Here is a 19110-nt window from a genome sequence, read left to right as displayed (position 1 = left end):
AGATGACAGGCAAATGAGCCAAGAAGGAGCCTATGTGAACGATGTACTTAGCTGGTAATGACGTATGAAGCTGGGTTCCTGGATTGTACCAAACACACCACTCTGGGCGGAGATGTTGACAGAGGGCAGAGGCTGTGTGTGTGTGGAAGGGGCTGTGTAAGGACTCTGTACTTTGTTTTGTGGTGAACCTCATACTACCACCCTACAAAATAAAGTCTTTTTTCCAAAAAAGAAAACGAAGTGGGAAATTTTAGGATAACCACTAAAAGTACATTAAAGAGATGCATAAAAATAAAAATACAATAAATAAAATACTCAGTAAGTCCATAAGAAAGAAAGAAGAGAAAAAGGAACATGAAGAGGCAAAACAAAAAGGAACTATGTAATGGTAGGTTCATACCAGGTATCAGTAATTACATTGAATCTAAATGAGCTGAGCATTTCAATTAAATAAACAAGCAAACAAAAAACAAACATATGAGACTAAAACAAAACAATATGATTTACCTATTTTTCTAAAAGATAAAAGACATTTAAATCGTGATACTTCAGAAAGGACAAATGGACAAGTACAGAAAAATGTTATGCCAATGTAAAGACAGACCAAAAGAAATATGGTACAGTTACAGTCGTCTCCAGCAAGAAACGGTACTAGAGATACACGGGGTCCTTTCATAACAATAAAGTACTAATTCACTGGGAAGCTATAACAATTTTACACTTACGTGTATATAACATGCTCACAACATCTCTAAGAACTGATATTACCAGTAGAAGAAGTAATAACCAATTCACAATTATATTGGAGGATTTTAACACTCCTGGCACAATATTAGCAGAATAAATAAATTTGCATTAATTTATGTACAATACCATCAACACACATGGCACAGAAAACAGCTGGAGAATGCTGAAGAACACATCTGCAGAATACATTTTTGTTAGTGTGGACAGAATACTTACATATACTGAGTCCTAAAGCAAGTTTCAACAATTTTCAACATTTAAGAATAGTTAGAAAATCACTGTGTGCATGTATGATAAGAAATATATTTCTAAATATGTCCAGGGTCAAGAAGAAAGCAAGTAGAAAATAGAAAATTATTTAAACCAAATGATAATGAAAATATCATTTACCATGTGGGCTACAACCAAGAGAGTTCTTAGAGGAAAATTTATATATAAAATTACAGTCTTAAAAGTATATATTTAAAAAGAAGACTAAGAATTAATGAGGCAAATATCTATCTCAAAAAATTAGTTTTACAAGACAAAAAACTTATGGAAGGGGAAAATTAAATATATATATAATATAAATATTAAATAACTTTAGCATAAATTAAAGTAAAATTGATCAAGTAGCAAACATAAAAAAAGAAAAATGGGATTTTTTTTAACTTCCGTTACTTTAGATGATATATATAAAAAAAAGAAAAAGAACAATGTTATAGATTCTACTGATATTGAAAGGATAAGCATTAGGAGCAACTTTACGGCAAAAAAAATTAAATTTACATGAAAAAATGTTTTAAATAGTACAATATACTAAAATTGACGTAAGGAGAAATTAGAAACCAAAAGGGCTCAGCAGTGCCTATGGCTCAAAGAAGTAGGGCGCTGACCCCATATACCGGAGGTGGCGGGTTCAAACCCAGCCCTGGGGGAAAAAAAAAGAAAGAAACCCAAAGGGCCATATAACTACTAAAGAAAATAAATCTGTAATTTAAAGTATTTTCCAAAACTGCAGCTTACATAGGTTACTGATCAGTTTTACTAGGTATTTACTTCCATTCTTATAGAGACTATTCTAGAGAATATAAATAAATGAATACTCTCCAATGCTTTTCATGTGACTAGCCTAACCTTGATACCAAAATTTAGCAAATATAGTATGGAAAATTTATAGGCTATTATCACCCATGAACATGAAATAATAGCAAACATAATTTTTTTTTTTTTGGCCGGGGCTAGGTTTGAACCTACCACCTTTGGCATATGGGACTGGCACCCTACTCCTTGAGCCACAGGCGCAGCCCAAAACATTATTGATTAATATGCAAAACCGATTCTATTATTTCCAAGTTGGGTTTACTCAAAGAATGCAAAATTAAATAATTATTCAAAACCAAATAGTTTATTTCATCATATCAACAGAGTAAAGGGGAAAAAAAATCTTACTAGAAAAAGAAGTGTTTGATTAAATTCTTAGAAACCTGAAATAGAAGCATATTTTTTCTTTTTCTTTTCTTTCTTTCTTTTTTTATTTTTTAAGCCTATTTTCTTAATACAATCCATGGAACATGGGTGATTTTTTTTTTTCCACAGTTTTTTGGCTGGGGCTGGGTTTGAACTCACCACCTCTGGCATATGGGGCCAGTGCCTACTCCTTTGAGCCACAGGCACCACCCCTGGAACATGGGTGCTCTTGAAAGCATAATATAGAGGAAGAAGTATATGAGTTCCAAAAAATTCCACATATATAAGGTTTGAATATAGGAGCAACCAAAACTTATTGTCAAAGTATATACATATTTGGGAAGAAAGACAATGAAGAAAAGTAACAAAATGATTATGATATGAGACAGTTTAATGGTCAACCCTTAAAGGAAGAAAGGAAATTAGAACTGGGAAGAGGCAAAGGAGATGTCTGGGTCTATTTCTCGATCCCTGATTGAATTACATGAGTGTTCATTTTGTCATTATTACTATTTATATATGATATAATATTATATATTAATTATATGTATATGTTGCTTTTGTTAAATTTCACATGGAAACTGGTTTTAATTTCAAAAAGTAAGCCCTGAAGCCCATGGTTGTATATGACCATATAATAGGGCAGGGCTCTTAACCTACATATACCACTGTTTACGTTGGCAGTCTGATAAAGCCTGAAAATTTTTCTCTTTTCTTTTTGTTATTTTTACATCCATTCATTAAGAGGCATAGGATTAAAAGGAAATTAATTATGTGGACACATAGTTGTCAACATATTATAAAACTATTTGTAATAATGTAAAATATATTTACTAAGGTCTTGAATGATAAATTTTAACAGTAGATTGGTGATTGCCATAATTTCAAACAAGTGCTATACATGGTGTTTGGAGATATGTGCTACAACAGCAATGAGACATGAAATTATTTGTCATTTCTGTGAGTGACAAAGTCAAGGGAGGTTGCTACTACTATTGTGGTTCATTGCCTTCCATTCCCAGAAATGCAGAAAATTCTAAATTAAGGAAAATATACATGTAATGTTTCCCTCCCAAATATAGATTTAGAACCCCAGCTATGGTAAAAATTGTCATTCTCTGGGGTCTGTCCTCTCAGTGAAAGGACCAACAGTTCTCGGAGTTAGGGGATGCTCTTCAATCTGTGTGAGGATTTCCTTGATAGTTGGACAGGAAGTAGTACCAGAAATGGCTCCGAACTCACCAATATAGTGTCCTAAAAAAACAAAAAGCTCGATGGATAAAGTTGAATACTGACACATGGGCTTCAATAAATAGAATACGTTATTCAGAGACAAACTTCCTCCATTTGTACTGTGGACCACGTCAGCTACCTCTTTGATTCCATTCAGATATAAATTTTATGAACTATAAGGTACACTTGTATCATGAGTCCTCCAAGTTAGGATTTTTGAGAAACACTTTTAACAGTGCTTGTAAGAATTAATGCTGCCTTATTGAGTGATAACTAAAGGGAAAAAAAGCATAAAAAGATTAAATATAAGACCACACATAGAAATATAGAATATATAGAATATATACAGAAGAATTACAATCAAAGTAAATTAAGGGTATTTTGATGACCTTAAAACCTAGACTATCAAAAAAGTTATTATGGAATGAGAAAATAGACTGGTCTGAAAGTTGTTCAAAGAAACACAAAAATGTCACCAAATATTTTAAAGTATCATTTTAAATAAGAGAACTAACATTGCCAACAATCTCATCGTATGGTATTGAGAATGACCTTGAATGATCTTCCCGGAATTCAAAAGAAGATAATTTGGAGACCACACAGTAGAGATATTTTGTACGAAAAAATTTATATTTTTGACCAAGAAACTAGCAAAGTAAAACAGAATCAATTTTAAAACCTATAACAATAGAAATACTCCTTGAAATAGAGAAAGAACCAATTCCTCAATACAAAAGACCTCAGTAACTAACAATATAACGGAAAGAGAACAACATCAGGATTGAATATACTATAATTAGTTCTCATTAGGTGGTAATTCTAAAAGCATTTAAGCAAAAATAAACCTAATGATTTTTTAAAGGTTTTATTTAATGTCAACATCTGGCCTTGGTTATTTATTCATCTTTTATTGATTTGAGACAGTCTCACTCTGTCGCCCTGGGTAGAGGGCTGTGGCATCATCATAGTTCACAGCAACCTCAAACTCTTGGGCTCAAGCGATTCTCATGCCTCAGCTTCCCTAGTAGCTACAACGAAGGCCTTGGTTTTTCACATTCAATATTGACATCTACTTCCGTAGATTTAGGAAAGTAAAATTGTAAGTTAAAAAAAATCCAATTTAACCTGCTACACCTTCTACGGTATATAATATTAATAGAAATATTCAGTAACACAAATTCTTATAAATGCAAAGTTTAATACATACAAATCCTTCCATGAAGAATTAATTACTCATGGACGTAATTTAGTAAATCAATTGGTAAACCAAAATAAAGAGTTCAACAGAAAGAAGTCATAGTTTGAAAGGAGTTTTAGTAAGCACTGAAAGCATTAGTTTTCTAATTAAAGTCATTTATTATGTTCATATATATATATACTTCTACCCTACCTAAAGATGTAACAAATAAGCATATGCGTATATAATAAAACCATAAAGCACCAGGACAAGTAATAAAGAATTGTTTGAAACTTGATAGAGATAGGAAGTGAAGGGATCTATAAAGACGAAAACAGAATAAATTACAGTCTAAACATCAGAAGAGAAGGCTAGTAGCGCCTGTGGCTCAAGGAGTAGGGCACAGGCCCCATATACTGGGGGTGGTGGGTTCAAGTCCAGCCCTGGCCAAAACTGCAAAAAAAATTAAAATAAAAAAAAAAAGAAGAGAAGGCTATTCTTTCTGACAGAGCTGAACAAAGAATCAGAATTGGGGATGTATAGTTCATTCCGGTCCCTTCTCATACTCCGTGTGTATAGAACAAGATTGATTCATGGCCCTAGGACAAAGATCCAAGAATTTCTCTAGGAAACCACGGAAGGAGGTAGAAGCTTAGAAAGCATGACTTACGGAAGATGGTCGAGGAGTCACCACAGTCAGGAGGGGCCCATCCTTCTTTGCATTGACACTGGAGCTCATGGTCACATACCTGCAGGACCAATGATCCCGTTAGTTTTCTCATTAGACAGCCCTATTCTTCCATAATAAAGTCCATTCTGAAACATGAGTAACTCCTGATCTCCAGGCTTTTATTTATCTACATGAGGTCTGAATGAATCATAGGAATTTCATTAACAGGAACTCAGAAATTTCTCATTGAACCAGGGTCCTGAGGAGTTGGCAAATTTGATAATGCTAATCATTTCATGCTGAAAACATTAGCTTCGTTACGACTCATCTAAAATGCCATAAGATTCAGAAAAGCATGGGGAAACATTTTCAAAACTTACAGCATGTCCTTTGCACTTAGATGAACAATTGTGTGATTTGTAGGCTCTCTCCACATCCACACATTCTGCGTTAATGCAAACCTGAAAGTCATTGGAAAAACACATAGTTGACATTAACGTCCAATGGCTGCAGCTCTGTAAATGGTTGATTCTCTGGAATTCAATCTCATACCATTAGTCACTATTATTGTTATCAAACTCACCTTTTTATTAGGGAAATCATAGTATTCTTTGAAAACACAAGATAAAATCTGATAAGTTTTATTATAAAATATTTAGAAAATCCTCTTGGATTACCCACTTAATCCACAGCTTCATCTAATACTTACGGCTAATATTTAGCACTGAGTTAAACATTTCACAAACTCTCAGAAGCCCATTCTAAATAAAAATATTATGCGAAAGATATATGCTATCACATCAAGTGCAATATTAAAATGGTTATGATTTATGTAAAAATAAATAGCATTGACATTTTTCTCTTTATTATCATCACAGTGACTATCACATATTGGGCAGCTGGTTGTTGTGTCAGTGCGTATGGGGAGCAGGTGTCGGGGAAAGAGGGATGGAGATGGATTCTGTTGCTCATGACATGCCCTTCGTTAAAAAGAACACAAAAAGGTTAGTAAAGTCTATTGGAAGAGTCATAGCTAAAAAAGAATCCAAAACCATTCAACATCTCAGAAGCAATGACCATACAAGAAATTGAGAGATCAGTAATAATAATAACAAGATGATCTTAATGCTGGGGGACCCAGAAACACCCTAATTCTGCTTTAGTTCAAGTATTCTTTTTTTTTTCTTCTTTTTTTTTTTTGACAGAAGGGGAAAAGAATTTATTTTTTTATTTGTTGTGGTAAGATATTTATGCTATACTCTTAGTAGTTTTGAAATGTACCATTGCATTGTACGCAGTAAGTGAGGGTCCACGAAACACCCTCCCTCCCTTTCCCTCCTCTCCCTTCCTTCTTTCTGGACTGTAGTTTTATCATTTATATGAATGTGTAGGTGAGGATATATTGGTTTCATAATAGTATTGAGTACCTTGGATACTTTTCCCCCCCATTCTTGAGATACTTTACTAAAAAGAAAATATTTCAGTTTCATCCAGGAAAATATAAAAATTGTAAAGTCTCCATCCCCTTTTATGGCTCCATGGTATATAGATCAGCAGTTCTCAGCCTGTGGGTCACCACCCACAGGAACTGTGTTAAAGGGCCACACCATTAGGAAGGTTGAGAAACACTGGTATAGATATACCACAATTTATTAATCCATTCATGGGTTGATGGGCATTTGGGTTGCTTCCATAACTTGACGATTATGAATTGGGCTGCAATAAACAATCTGGTGTAAATGTCTTTGTTGTAAAATGATTTTGATCATTTGGGCAGACACCTAGTAGAGGAATTGCAGGATCGAACACGTATTCTTAAGCCCCTTAAGGCTCAAGCACTGCAAAACTCATGTATTAATGTTCTTAAAACCTTACCACCACTAGATGACATAAAGGAATTAGTATTTAAAACCTAGAAACCTGTAAACGCCAATTAGTGATTTCTCCTGTTTTATGTGAAATTTCTTGCCCTTGATGCTGGCATACATTTCAGGAAACATTGGGGGAAATGAGAATGTTAAATACCCCCAACAATACCCCCAAGAACAAACATTCCAATTTCAACTCATCAGCTATAAACAATATAAATACCCTAAATTTACATTTTCAGCTCCTTGGGCTGAGAGGTCAATCCTATTCACTTTTTAATAGTTACTACCCAAAACTTTTTAAGAGCCATATGTACACTGTATCACCAAGATAATTTTAGACTCATCAGTAAATGAATTTACATTTAAATAGTCAGGGTAATTGGTGGGACCACACCCTACAGTGCATTTTAGAAGGGTACAGGTGAAACTTACTAAATGCAGAATATAAATGTCTGAACACAATAACTAAGAAAATGCCAGGAAGGCTATGTTAACCAGTTCGATGAAAATATCTCAAGTTGTATATAAAACCAGCACATTGTACCCCATGATTGCATTAATGTACACAGCTATAATTTAATAAAAAATAAAAATAAAAACATGCATCCTAAGAGTTTCTAGAACGCAAAAAAAAAAGTCAATACAGGTTAAACAGATAAGATCAAATAATCAAGATTGACTTTATCATAGTGAAAAATTAGGAAAGCTCTTGGGTCAGGTAGATATCTTAATGCAATAAACAGGGTTACCAATCTCCATGAGAGATGAACCTTTTGATTATCAAAGCTCATGTGTAGGGCCGGGCTAAGTGGCGCCTGTGCTTGCGATTATTACGTTGCTAATGAATGTACAAATCTGTTCAGTGAAGCCAAGTATTGCATACCCTGGCACTTCCAGTGTGGTTCCAGACTTAGTCTATGAAAGCAAAACATACCCTGCTGCGTGCTATCACACGACAATATCCTGCTGTTCTTGAAATTACGTCCGTGACAATCAGTTATTTCCAACTTTCGCTATAATGTTTGAGAATACTGATGGTAATGCTCATCGGTCTCTACCATGTCCTCAATTGTTCCTAGGGTTCCAAGTTCAAATCTCTACCTGTTGTTGTAGAAACTGGAACGTGGAGCAAGGAGGAAATAACTGAGAAGCTTAACACCACCACAAAACAGCAAAACACCATGTTGAGTGCAAGCCATAGTTTCAACTTACCTTGTTGTGGCCACACTTAGTCCCGTTGGCCACCATGCCTATGTCTTGACTTGTGTCTTCAGGTTCAAATGTCTTACATGTCAGGAAACTTATTATACGTCCCCCCCAGGGCACATTATCTGCCCCACCTTCACAGAACAACTTTCCACACATAGAATCACTGAGGAAAAAGCCAAAATTTATTTCAGACTTCCAAACTGCAGTTTTATGCAAATGCAAACTCTCTATCAATATTTAATTAACCGTAGCAGAGACTTTTAATCATACTTCATGCCCATTTTCCCCTTTTTCCTCAGCAATAGGATCTCTGAATGTTAGTAAAATACAATACTGAACTACAATATTTGTTGTATTTCGAATAAACAGCATTTCCCTGATCCCTCTACAGTGACATTTTGCCCATTGCCTGAATTCTGACCCATAAAAAGGAAACAGAAATCTTAAGTGTTAATTCCAGATTGGAAGGTGACAGCTGGTCCTGGAGAAGCCATTGTAGGTTAAAGAAACTCTTGGAAGGCAGAGCATATTAGAACTGGAAGATAAAAAAGAATGGATTCCTAACAAGGCTGGGGGGGAGACCTGAAAAATCTGTTTCTCTGTTATTTCAGCTAAAGCTACTTACTTATTTTTGTGACTTAGAACAATTACTTATTTTGTGCAGCAGAATAATTTTACCATGTAAAAGCCCATCTCTCCACCAAAGAGTTTTGTCAGTACAAAGCAGAGCTTCTCTTGACATTTCAGGGCATCAAGTAGGGTTAACCAACGAATACAAATTAAGCTGCTCAACAACCAGGAAAATCATTCCTTTACCAGAAAGGGCAATAGAGTCAAAGCCAATAAAATTAGAGTCAATTGCTTTCTGCAGAATTCAGAGGAAGGCTTCAAGAAAGTATTCTGAAAGTGATAGAGTCAGATTTTTCTGATGTCTTTGGTGACTGCTGAAAATTGAGGAATAGGAAAGGAAAGCTTTCTCTCCAAATGTGGGAGGGTGTTTTCTGGAATCATTTGGTTAGAGCTATATAACAATGGATCTAGGGCATGTGGGATTTCAGGCAAACTATTCACTACCACCACCAACTATTTAGACTGGCAGGGCAGTTTGTGGGGTGGCTGAGATGCCAGAGCTTTTAGTCATCAAAATTACCTAACGTTCACGTGAAGAGTTATACAGGACAATGGCGTGTGCACAGGCTGCTGAGGAAAGATAGAATTACCCTCTTCTCTTTCTACTTACCACTTACACATTCCCTTTTCCCCTAGCCCTCACGTATTGCCTCTCACATATTTTCCCATTTGAATCCACTCTGATTTCCTATTTAAGACATGATCAGGCTGTAGCTCCAGATTCCCCCAACAGATAACACAATATCCAGTTTGTTTGGTAATGTTTGTTATCCAACAAAACTAGTATCCAACAGTAAAACTCTGGGAAATGCTAGTCTTATTCAACCTCTTGTTATAGTCCCACTTTGTACGTGTAAAATTTCCAACAGGTACAAAGTGTAATCTACTATAGTTTGAAACTTAAAAGCCATCGTAAAATTGCAACATTAAAAAAAAGTGTAGAAAATCTCAAGTTCATTTGGTGTGATATTCTATAATTATTTATTTTATTTTTCTTTTTAGGATATCAATACTACAAATAACAAAATCTTCCAGTGAATTGTCAATCTTTTCTCTTTCATAAAGTTTCTCTTTATGTAATTCCATGGTGAGTTTAAATAAAACTGTACAAGAATTATACTCATTATTCCTCTGGGTAATAAATGTTTCTACTGCTAGACTTACGATGAAATAGACTAGACTGAAAAATTATCTAAAGACTTCTGGGAAATCCCTGGAAAAAGTTCCAACTGGGCCTATCCTTTGTTCCTCGTTCCATCTCATTTATTCTTTTTAATGATTGTACCTGGTTCTACATAAGGACTGTACTTGCACATGGCCCAAAGCACCTACCATAAAATAGGTGAAGAAAGACATAATTCTGATTTGTCTTTCTAGTCAAGCACCTAGCTCACAACAGGCAGGGGATAGTAACTCAAGCAATGTTTGGCAAATGAACGATGTCCACATTTGCTTTCCCTTTAACTCGGAACGTGTGTCTACAAATGTGTCCCATTGCTCCAGTCCATAGAGCTGGAAGGCTCAGACACGAAGTTTTACTTACTTTGCTTTGCAGTGAATGAGCGTGTTGTTCACTTTGCGACAATACCCATACTTTGATCCACCTTCATTCACGTTATAACATGACTTGGCTGCAACCTTGGTTTCTGGGACCAGGCACAGTCAGTAAGGACATAATTGAAAAGAAAGAAAAAAAGCTAAGAAATTCAGTGCTGCAAAAGCTTCATAAAATATACAACCAACAGGAAAGGTTCTCCTTGAACTTCACCACTCTCAGAAATATGGGTTGCAATAACGTGATATCAAAAAAAACTAGGCAGAATTAAAAATAATCTTTCCAAGATTCTGCTATTTTGATCTACAAATTGTAGCACTAGATCTACAATTTTTGAAACATCTGCATGATTTACTGGAGGTTATTAATTTGTTTTCAAGAAAAAAATTAGACTTACAATGATTTGTAAACTCCAGCTCTTTTAAATGATTTCATGTTTCAATGTTCAACATGATAAAATGAGTTTTATCATAGCTTTTAATTATTCGTATCTTGGTAACATTTGTTCATTTCTTATAATAAAATATTTCTACTGAAAAAGGTAATAATTAGGCATGAATTATCAGGGAAAAGCATGCTATTCTTAATTGAAGCAGAGTTACTGCTACTAAAGTTGCAGAAAATATCAGTCATATACCTGGTATCTTACTTTTTCACAATTAACAATATACTCATCACTTCTCCATATGATAAACATCCTACAACTTCATAGCTGCAAGAATAGCATTAAATTAATACACCATAATTTATTTGACTAATCCTGATTCTTGGATTTTGAGGTGTTTCCCAATTATCCACTATCATGTAAAAAAAAGATGACTAAAGTATTTTTATAAATAAATATTTCTAGTGTAATTGTAATTGCTAGAGCAAGAATTACAAAATAATACTTTTAGGTTGTATTTGCATCTTTCCAGATTCTCTCTGTAAAGATTTTCCTAATTTGTATTTCTGCCAAAAATACATGAAACTAGGCATTTTGTTAAATCTTCACTGACACGTGGCATCATCATCCATAATAAACCTTCGCCAATTAACAAATGTAGAAAACGAATTCATTGTTAATTTCTTATATTGCTAGCGAGTTAAAGTGATTTTCATTTTCACTAGACATTTGTATTTCCCCATCATAATCAATTGCTTGCTTATTCCTCAGCCAAACTTTCCATACTTGAAATCATCATTGATTTGTAAGAAGGATTTGATACTAAAAAGAGTGATTTTTTTATTATTTATAAATTCACAAGACTTTTCCAACTTTTCAGAATAAAAATAGTGATCTTTTATGAATTGTAAAATTTGGAATTTTATTTAAGCCAATCCATTTCTCTGGTCTTCCAGAATGGCTGCCTTTAAACGTATGATTTAAAAGGTCTTCCTCAGGTCAGTATCGGATAAATATGTTCAATATTGATTCAACAGATAATTTTGCACATTTAATAAAGGCAAGCACTGTGCTAGGGAACACTGAGGACACAACTTTGGGCAAAATAGATAAGGTCCCTGTATTAAGAATTTTGCAGACTTTCGGGGAAGCCAAATACAAAATCAGGCAAAGAAGGTTAACATTTTGTGCATTCATTTATTACAAGATGACAAAGGAGTTTCACTTCTGTGCTAAAGATGTCCTTTCCCTAGGTTTTTGCCAAATACTAAAGTTAGCCAAGGAAGCTTAGGGCCTTTAACCAGCAACGCTAATTCTATTTCCACTTGAATTTACTATAGCTATGTGCATGAAGTAGAAAGATGGCTGAGGCCAAGTTCCAACATATCAGTGCATTTCCTGATATGCTAACAGTATCAAGCTTTGCTCCTGAAATGTGTCTCAGCCCACCCTCCCTGGACATAGAGGGTTTTACTGAGTTTTCAAGGGTCTTGTCCAATTCCAGTAGAACTTTTGTAAGTTGACCACCCAAAAGACTGCAACAAACTGGTCAACTTTGTTGATGGAAACATGAGGAACTTCCATTGAGTTCATGGGGTGCATGTTCAGTCCATGAAAATTAGGTCAGCATAAGGAGGTGGTCAATGTAGGGAGGTGGTCCACTGTGGAGGTTGTATGTTTCTTTTATTCTGGGTGGATTGTGAGTCAGGGATTTTGTTCCTTTCCTCAATCTTGTTTTAGGTCTGCTGTCAGGAATTATGGAAAGTTCCTGGAATGTAATGGCTTTTTTCAAATAATATATTTAAAAATAGGTAGATTATCTCTATTTTAGTAAATAGTCTCTGAGTCATTTGTGTAGTAATCTGAAACTGTGGCAGGAAAGAGTATGGTAACTGAATACATGTACACAACACTCATCGTATCTAGGAAATTCTTTAATTGCCTTTTTCTTCTTCCTACTAGAACTTTACATTTGTATTCTTTGACCTACATTTTCCCAGCTACTTCTGCTATACCTTCATATCCAGCATACTAATTTCTACATCAATGAAATCAACTTGTTTACACGCCATGAATAAGCGAGATCACTCATACAAGCTAAAATTGCCTTTCTAATGAAGTCATCTAATATAATTTAAATTTTAACATTTTTAGATATCTTTAAATTACACTTATTTTTGAAGTGTTCTTTATGGTGTAATCAGAAAATATGGCCTCAAAAATTGGGTTGTTGTGAACAAAGTGATCATTTTTTAAACAAATTTCATTTTTTATTCATTGTTTTCTTGAATTTCTCCTCCTTTCCTTGCTTCTGGCCCATCCCTGAGCACTCCTGCTTCCCCTACACATACACACACGCAAGACTTCCAAGGGTTTACTTGTTAGAGAAGGGCCTTAGTTAGGGTTGTCAAATAAACCATAGGACACACCGTGTAATTTGAATTTCAGATACACAAAGAATTTTTGTTTGGTATGAGAACACCTTAAATACCGCATGGGACATACTGACATTCAAACAAAAAGTTATTGTTAATCTGAAATTAAAATATAACTGAGTTATTCTTATTTTTATTTGCTACATCTAACAACCCTAAAACTAAATCTAAGTTTGAAATGAACTTACCCATGATGTTGAGCAAGAAGCTTCTAAGAAGAACAGGACAGAATGGTCCTTTGGCCATGATTAAACACTGCCATCAGAAAGGATTTTTTTTTTAAGAGACAGAGTCTCACTTTGTCGCTCTTGGTAGAGTGCTGTGTCATCACAGCTCACAGCAACCTCCAGCTCTTGGGCTTAGGCAAGTCTCTTGCCTCAGCCTCCCAAGTAGCTGGGACTACAGGCGCCCACCACAACACCTGGCTATTTTTTTGTTGTTGCTGTTGTTATTGCAGTAGAACTTTTATAAGTGACCACCCAAAAGACTGCAACAAACTGGTCAACTTTCTTGATGGAAACATGAGGAACTTCCATTGAGTTCATGGGATGCATGTTCAGTCCATGAAAATTAGGTCAGCATAAGGAGGTGGTAGAAACCCACCACCCTCATTATATGGGGCCGGCACCCTACTCACTGAGCCACAGGCACCGCCCCAGAAAGGATTTTTCTTTTGACATGCACAGAGACAGGGGTCTGTTTTCCTACCTGGGCCCCAGAGCTCATTGCACTGCTCCTGCAGTGTGGGGCACATCCCCATGAAGCAGTAGCCCCTTCCGTTTTGGCAAGGGAAGCCATTGACATGGAATCTATCATCAGGACAAGGACCAGATTTACCATCGCACATTTCAGGCAGGTCGCACTCATCTTTCGCGGATCTGCACACCGTCCCGGCCTTTTTAAACTACAGGAAAGCAAAAATAGAGAGGAGGCTTTTTCCTTTTCTGCTTCACCCTAGCACTATGCACCTCCAATGAACACACACACTAGTTTCCAGTTGGCCTTTTTTGGGGACTGGATGTTGGAGGCATCATTTTACTCCACTTTATATTTGCATTGCACAAATTAAAGCTATTGCCTATTGCATTCCTTCTGTTGACCTTGGCTTCCGCCCTAAGTATTTAAGCAATCAGTATTTCTGAACTTGTAGCACAAACACTAAAGAAACACTAAATGTAGAAAAGTACAAGAGAAAAACCAAGCAACAACTTAAACGTAAAGAAGGAAGTTATTTCTGCCTTTGTGGAAGGCATCTATGTTAGGGATTTCAAGGAGATTTAAATCTGCGACCTCAGAGACTTATTTTTGAAGTGAATCTCCTGTATTAAGGAAGATAAGTTTACAAGCACCAAATCAGCCTGCAATCTGAGCATTTCCCAGGCTTCACGTTTCCTAATCCTTAAATTCTTTTTCTTGTATGTTCAGATATTTCTTTTCAATTCACTTCTTTCTGGGAGGGAAGAATAACCAAATATTCATTTGCTATATTAACTCCGTAGTAATCTATTACTACAAATCTTACTCTGACTTCCTTAGAGAAATCCTAATAAAACCAATTCTGCAAATCTGAACAAGCATGTCCTTCTCTAGCTGATGTGTTCTTTTCCTAGCAGACATGCTCTCTTTGCTCCAAGCAACTCTCAGTACACCCTGGTTACAGCATCAAACCCAGATTTCAATCGGAGGACATGAGACCCTCCAAATTCATCCTATTGCTAGAGCCCCCTCGCAAACCAGCTCTCTGAGCAGCTGCCACAAACCATGCTCATGCTTTCTGTGACAACTTTGTTCTTCCTCTGTCCTCATTTGGAAACTATTTCCCTTTTGCCTAAATCTAAAACTAAAAATCTATACTTTCCCCCCAGGCCAGCTAAACGCTTCTTTCCATACGACGCCTTCTCTGACGTCTTAAATGTAAGTCGCTGGCCCTGTTTATCCACGTGCTGGAGAAGAGCCCTGATCACAGATTTAGGTGATACAGATTTGAATCTTGGCTCTGCCGGTGGCTAGATGCTTACTTAACCTTAGGAAATGGAGTTAATTTATCTAAAAGTCCATTCCTTCATTATCTAACATCTGCTTTGTAGGACATTGTGAAAATTAAGTGAGAATATCTATGAAAAATATTGTATATCCTAGGTGGTTTCTGTGGCTCAAAGGAGTAGGGTGCTGGCCCCATATGCCAGAGGTGGTGGGTTCAAACCCAGCCCCAGCCAAAACTGCATTATATATATAATATATATTGTAAAATATATATATAACAAATATATATATATATATATATTTTTTTCCCTTATCCTATCAACATGGCCATTTAATCATACACTGGATTTTCATGTTCAAGTATGAAGATCCTATCAACATGGCCATTTAATCATACACTGGATTTTCATGTTTCAAGTATGAAGATCATCATCCTAAAGAAATAAACAGTAAGAAACTAAATTTGTTTATTTCTATAATCTCTAACAAATAGCAAACACTTGTTGACTACTACTTGAGTTCTCAAATTTACTTCCTTTTGACCTCCTTTATTTTCCTCTCCCTCTTACATTAAAAGAAAAAATTACACCAGGGCGGCGCCTGTGGCTTAAAAGAGTAGGGCGCTGGCCCCATATACGGGAGGTGGCAGGTTCAAACCCAGCCCCGGCCAAAAATTGCAAAAAAAAAAGAAAGAAAAAATTACACCAAAGAATACCTGTAATGGTGGTATGCTATCTACATACTCTTTCTGTAAACAGTAATTAGCATTTAAAGTGTATGAAACTCTGTCCTAGGGGAAGGTCAGTCACCTGCCCTTAGAAGTCAAGATAACTAAGGAGATATACACACAAATGTGATCACAATATAGACTGTTATGTAACAATAGAAAGAAAAATACTAAACTCTGTCTTGAAGGAAAAGTAAAAAAATAAGGACAAAACTTAGTTCTAACAATTTCACCCCACAGTGGCTTCAAAGATTGAAGACAGAGAGACCTCCCCACTATTCAAAAAAAAAGATCTTCCACCAAATAGATTGTTAAAGGCAGGTGCAATCAATTCTGTGAGATTTGGTCCAAGAAGACCGTGAAGCCTTGAAAGAAAGTAGATAGGAGGACCAAGCACTGGCTTTGGAGCTGGTTGTGTTTGGGGTTTGCCTACTAAACAGTGGCTGGTATTTATTTATTTATTTTATTAGATCATAGCTGTGTAAATTAATGCAATCATGGGGCACCATGTGCTGGTTTTCTATACAATTTGAAATATTTTCATCACACTGGTTAACACAGCCTTCCTGGCATTTTCTTAGTTATTGTGTTAAGACATTTATATTCTACATTTAGTAAGTTTCACGTGTACTTGTATTTCACATGTCTTTATTTTTTAAAAAATTTTATTATGTGTGTGTGTTTGTGTCTGTATATGGTATACACGATGTTTCAATACACATATACCTAGTGAAATAATTACTAACAGTCAAGCAAATTAATATACATTTATCTTCTTACACAGTTATTTTTTTGGTGTGTGTATGGTGAGATCACTTGAAATCTACTGTCTTAGCAAATTTCCAATACACAATTTACTACTGTGATCCCATTATACATTAGCTCTCTGACCTTGTCTATCCTACGTAACTGTTATTTGGTGCCTTTGGCCAGCTTCTCCCCTTTTCCCCCAACCCTGCTGACCACCATTCTTTCCCTGTTTATATATGTTCAACATTCTTAGATTCCACATGTGAGATCACTACGCAGTCTTCTAGTGCCTGGCTTAATACCCTGGGTGTAATGTCTTCTAGTAACCAGGTTGTCACAAATGGTGCCCCAGATTATTTTGCCCGTTTTCTGCTCTAGGACTCTATTCTCTAAAAAGCAAAATGTGATAATGCCTACCTTGAAGGATCATTGGAAGATTAAACAGGTTTTGTATGTAAAGCACTCATGGAGGGCTTGATCAATAGTAAGTAACATTATTTTATTTATTTATTTACGTTTGCAGGTTTTTTTGGCTGGGGCCGAGTTTGAACTTGCCACCTCCGGTATACAGGGCCAGCACCCTACCCCTTGAGCCACAGGCACTGCTCTGTAAGTAACATTATTTTATAGGAAAAAAATATTGCTTTGCCTATTTCACTTAACATAATCACTGAGAGATCAACATGACAAAACATGATTATAATGATTAAAATAAAGTAATAATCTTACTTGGCATTTTTCACAGCATTCTCCTAATGCACATTGAGAACCTGCTTTGAGTTTACATGTTTTAGCATCACAGCAAACATTGGTACATTCCTGAGACATATCAGAAAAAAATACAGACGCCAGATTACCTTTCGTTCCTATTACAACACAATTTGTGACATAACTTATTTATCACACAGGCATAAGTTTGGCATAGTCTCAAAATTATTTTTAGAAAAATAAAAGAGGAAACAAAATAACATTAGAAAACCTGGTATTTCGGACCAATTGCTGGCTTGTTATCTGAATTTCACCTACATCTTTTTAATTCTTTTTAATTTGAGTATCTTTTCTTATTTCCCTAGTCTTCACTAGGAATACCAAGAAAAGATCTATTCTTTTTGGTAAACTAGGAAGGAAAAGAAAAGAGAAAGGACCTTTTTGAAACATAAAATCTATCTAAATAGTAAGAGGACATAATTAGGTCAGTTCCTCAGTTAGGCACTTAATCTTTTTAGAACATGTTCTGAAAAGCCAAAGATGTAGGTCTTTATCCAACATTGACATGTAATTCAACTCTGCTTGCAGAAACATGCTTTGTCTTCATCTTCCTGCTTTGTTTCTGAGAAATCAGAAACTGCCTGCACAAACTCTTTTAGAAACTCCGAAACTTCCCCTTGGAGCTATCTAAATGCCTACAGGAGAGAGCTTTAGAGTTATGACATTTCAGAGTTAAAACACTTGCCTTAGTTCAAATAGAATCACCAGCTGAGACAGATGACACTTTTTCAAAGAATAAATAAATATGTAATCCTATTTCAAAGTTTCTGAAGGCCAGTACCCTGATGGTGTGATGTATTACTCATATTAGGGGGTTACAGGATGGCAGCAAAGGTCCCTTGCAGAACTCCACCCTCCCTGGGAATAGGACCAGGGCAGGTGCTTCTAATGGTCACAACTTCTGAGCCCAGAAGCAGGAAAAGATGCACCAGACCCCTGCAGTGGGTAGGAGCAGGGCCCTGGAAACAGACACACTTGGACTTGGCTGCTCGATCTGCCAGCTCTGTGACCTTGGACAAGCAAGTTATTGACTCTCTGAGCACCACTGCAGTGCTGTGCCTAATCAGAAATGCTCAATAAACCATAAGAACACATAAGTCACGTAAGAAACTTGAAGCATTTCAGCCTGAAAGAAAGGGAAGAGGATGAAAACCCAAGTTAGTCAAAAGTACTTAAAAAGATGGTGTTTGTTTTTCCATTCTTGAGATGCTTAGGGACAAAATTCACGGAAGTAGGACGGGGGAGGAGGAGAGAGGGAATGGGTAACTCACACCTAATGGTTACAATGCATACTTTGTGGGTGAAGGATATACTTATAACTTTGACTTAAAATAGACAAAAGCAAGCTATGTAATCAAAACATATATACCCTCATATTCTGAAATTCGAAATAAATTAAATTAAATTAAAATAAAAGGGTGGGGAAGGAACCCTGATAGGGAAATTAGCGAGTTCTATTAAGCAGAGTTTCTTGTTAGAAAGACCTGCTTGGCAAACACCAGAAATGACTGACTATATCTG

At 35.9% G+C, this 19110-nt stretch overlaps 1 protein-coding gene across 3 annotated transcripts in view; it reads right to left on the bottom strand.

The window, feature by feature from the left end:
• Window positions 1–19110, bottom strand: part of ADAM28 (ADAM metallopeptidase domain 28) — a 156258-nt gene that overhangs the window by 8225 nt on the left and 128923 nt on the right. For all 3 annotated transcript variants that reach the window (XM_053578786.1, XM_053578785.1, XM_053578787.1), the window contains 6 exons: window positions 17551–17640; window positions 14070–14265; window positions 10530–10632; window positions 8360–8519; window positions 5657–5737; window positions 5277–5355 (listed from right to left, as the gene is read on the bottom strand). In XM_053578786.1, the coding sequence (XP_053434761.1) occupies window positions 5277–5355; window positions 5657–5737; window positions 8360–8519; window positions 10530–10632; window positions 14070–14265; window positions 17551–17640 (709 nt within the window). The remainder of the gene's footprint in view (window positions 1–5276; window positions 5356–5656; window positions 5738–8359; window positions 8520–10529; window positions 10633–14069; window positions 14266–17550; window positions 17641–19110) is intronic.

The sequence above is a fragment of the Nycticebus coucang genome, chromosome 24 (genome assembly GCF_027406575.1).
Source record: "Nycticebus coucang isolate mNycCou1 chromosome 24, mNycCou1.pri, whole genome shotgun sequence".
Taxonomy (NCBI): Eukaryota; Metazoa; Chordata; class Mammalia; order Primates; family Lorisidae; genus Nycticebus; species Nycticebus coucang.
The sequence above is the reverse complement of the archived record's forward strand: the minus strand, read 5'-3'. Positions and strand labels throughout refer to the sequence as shown.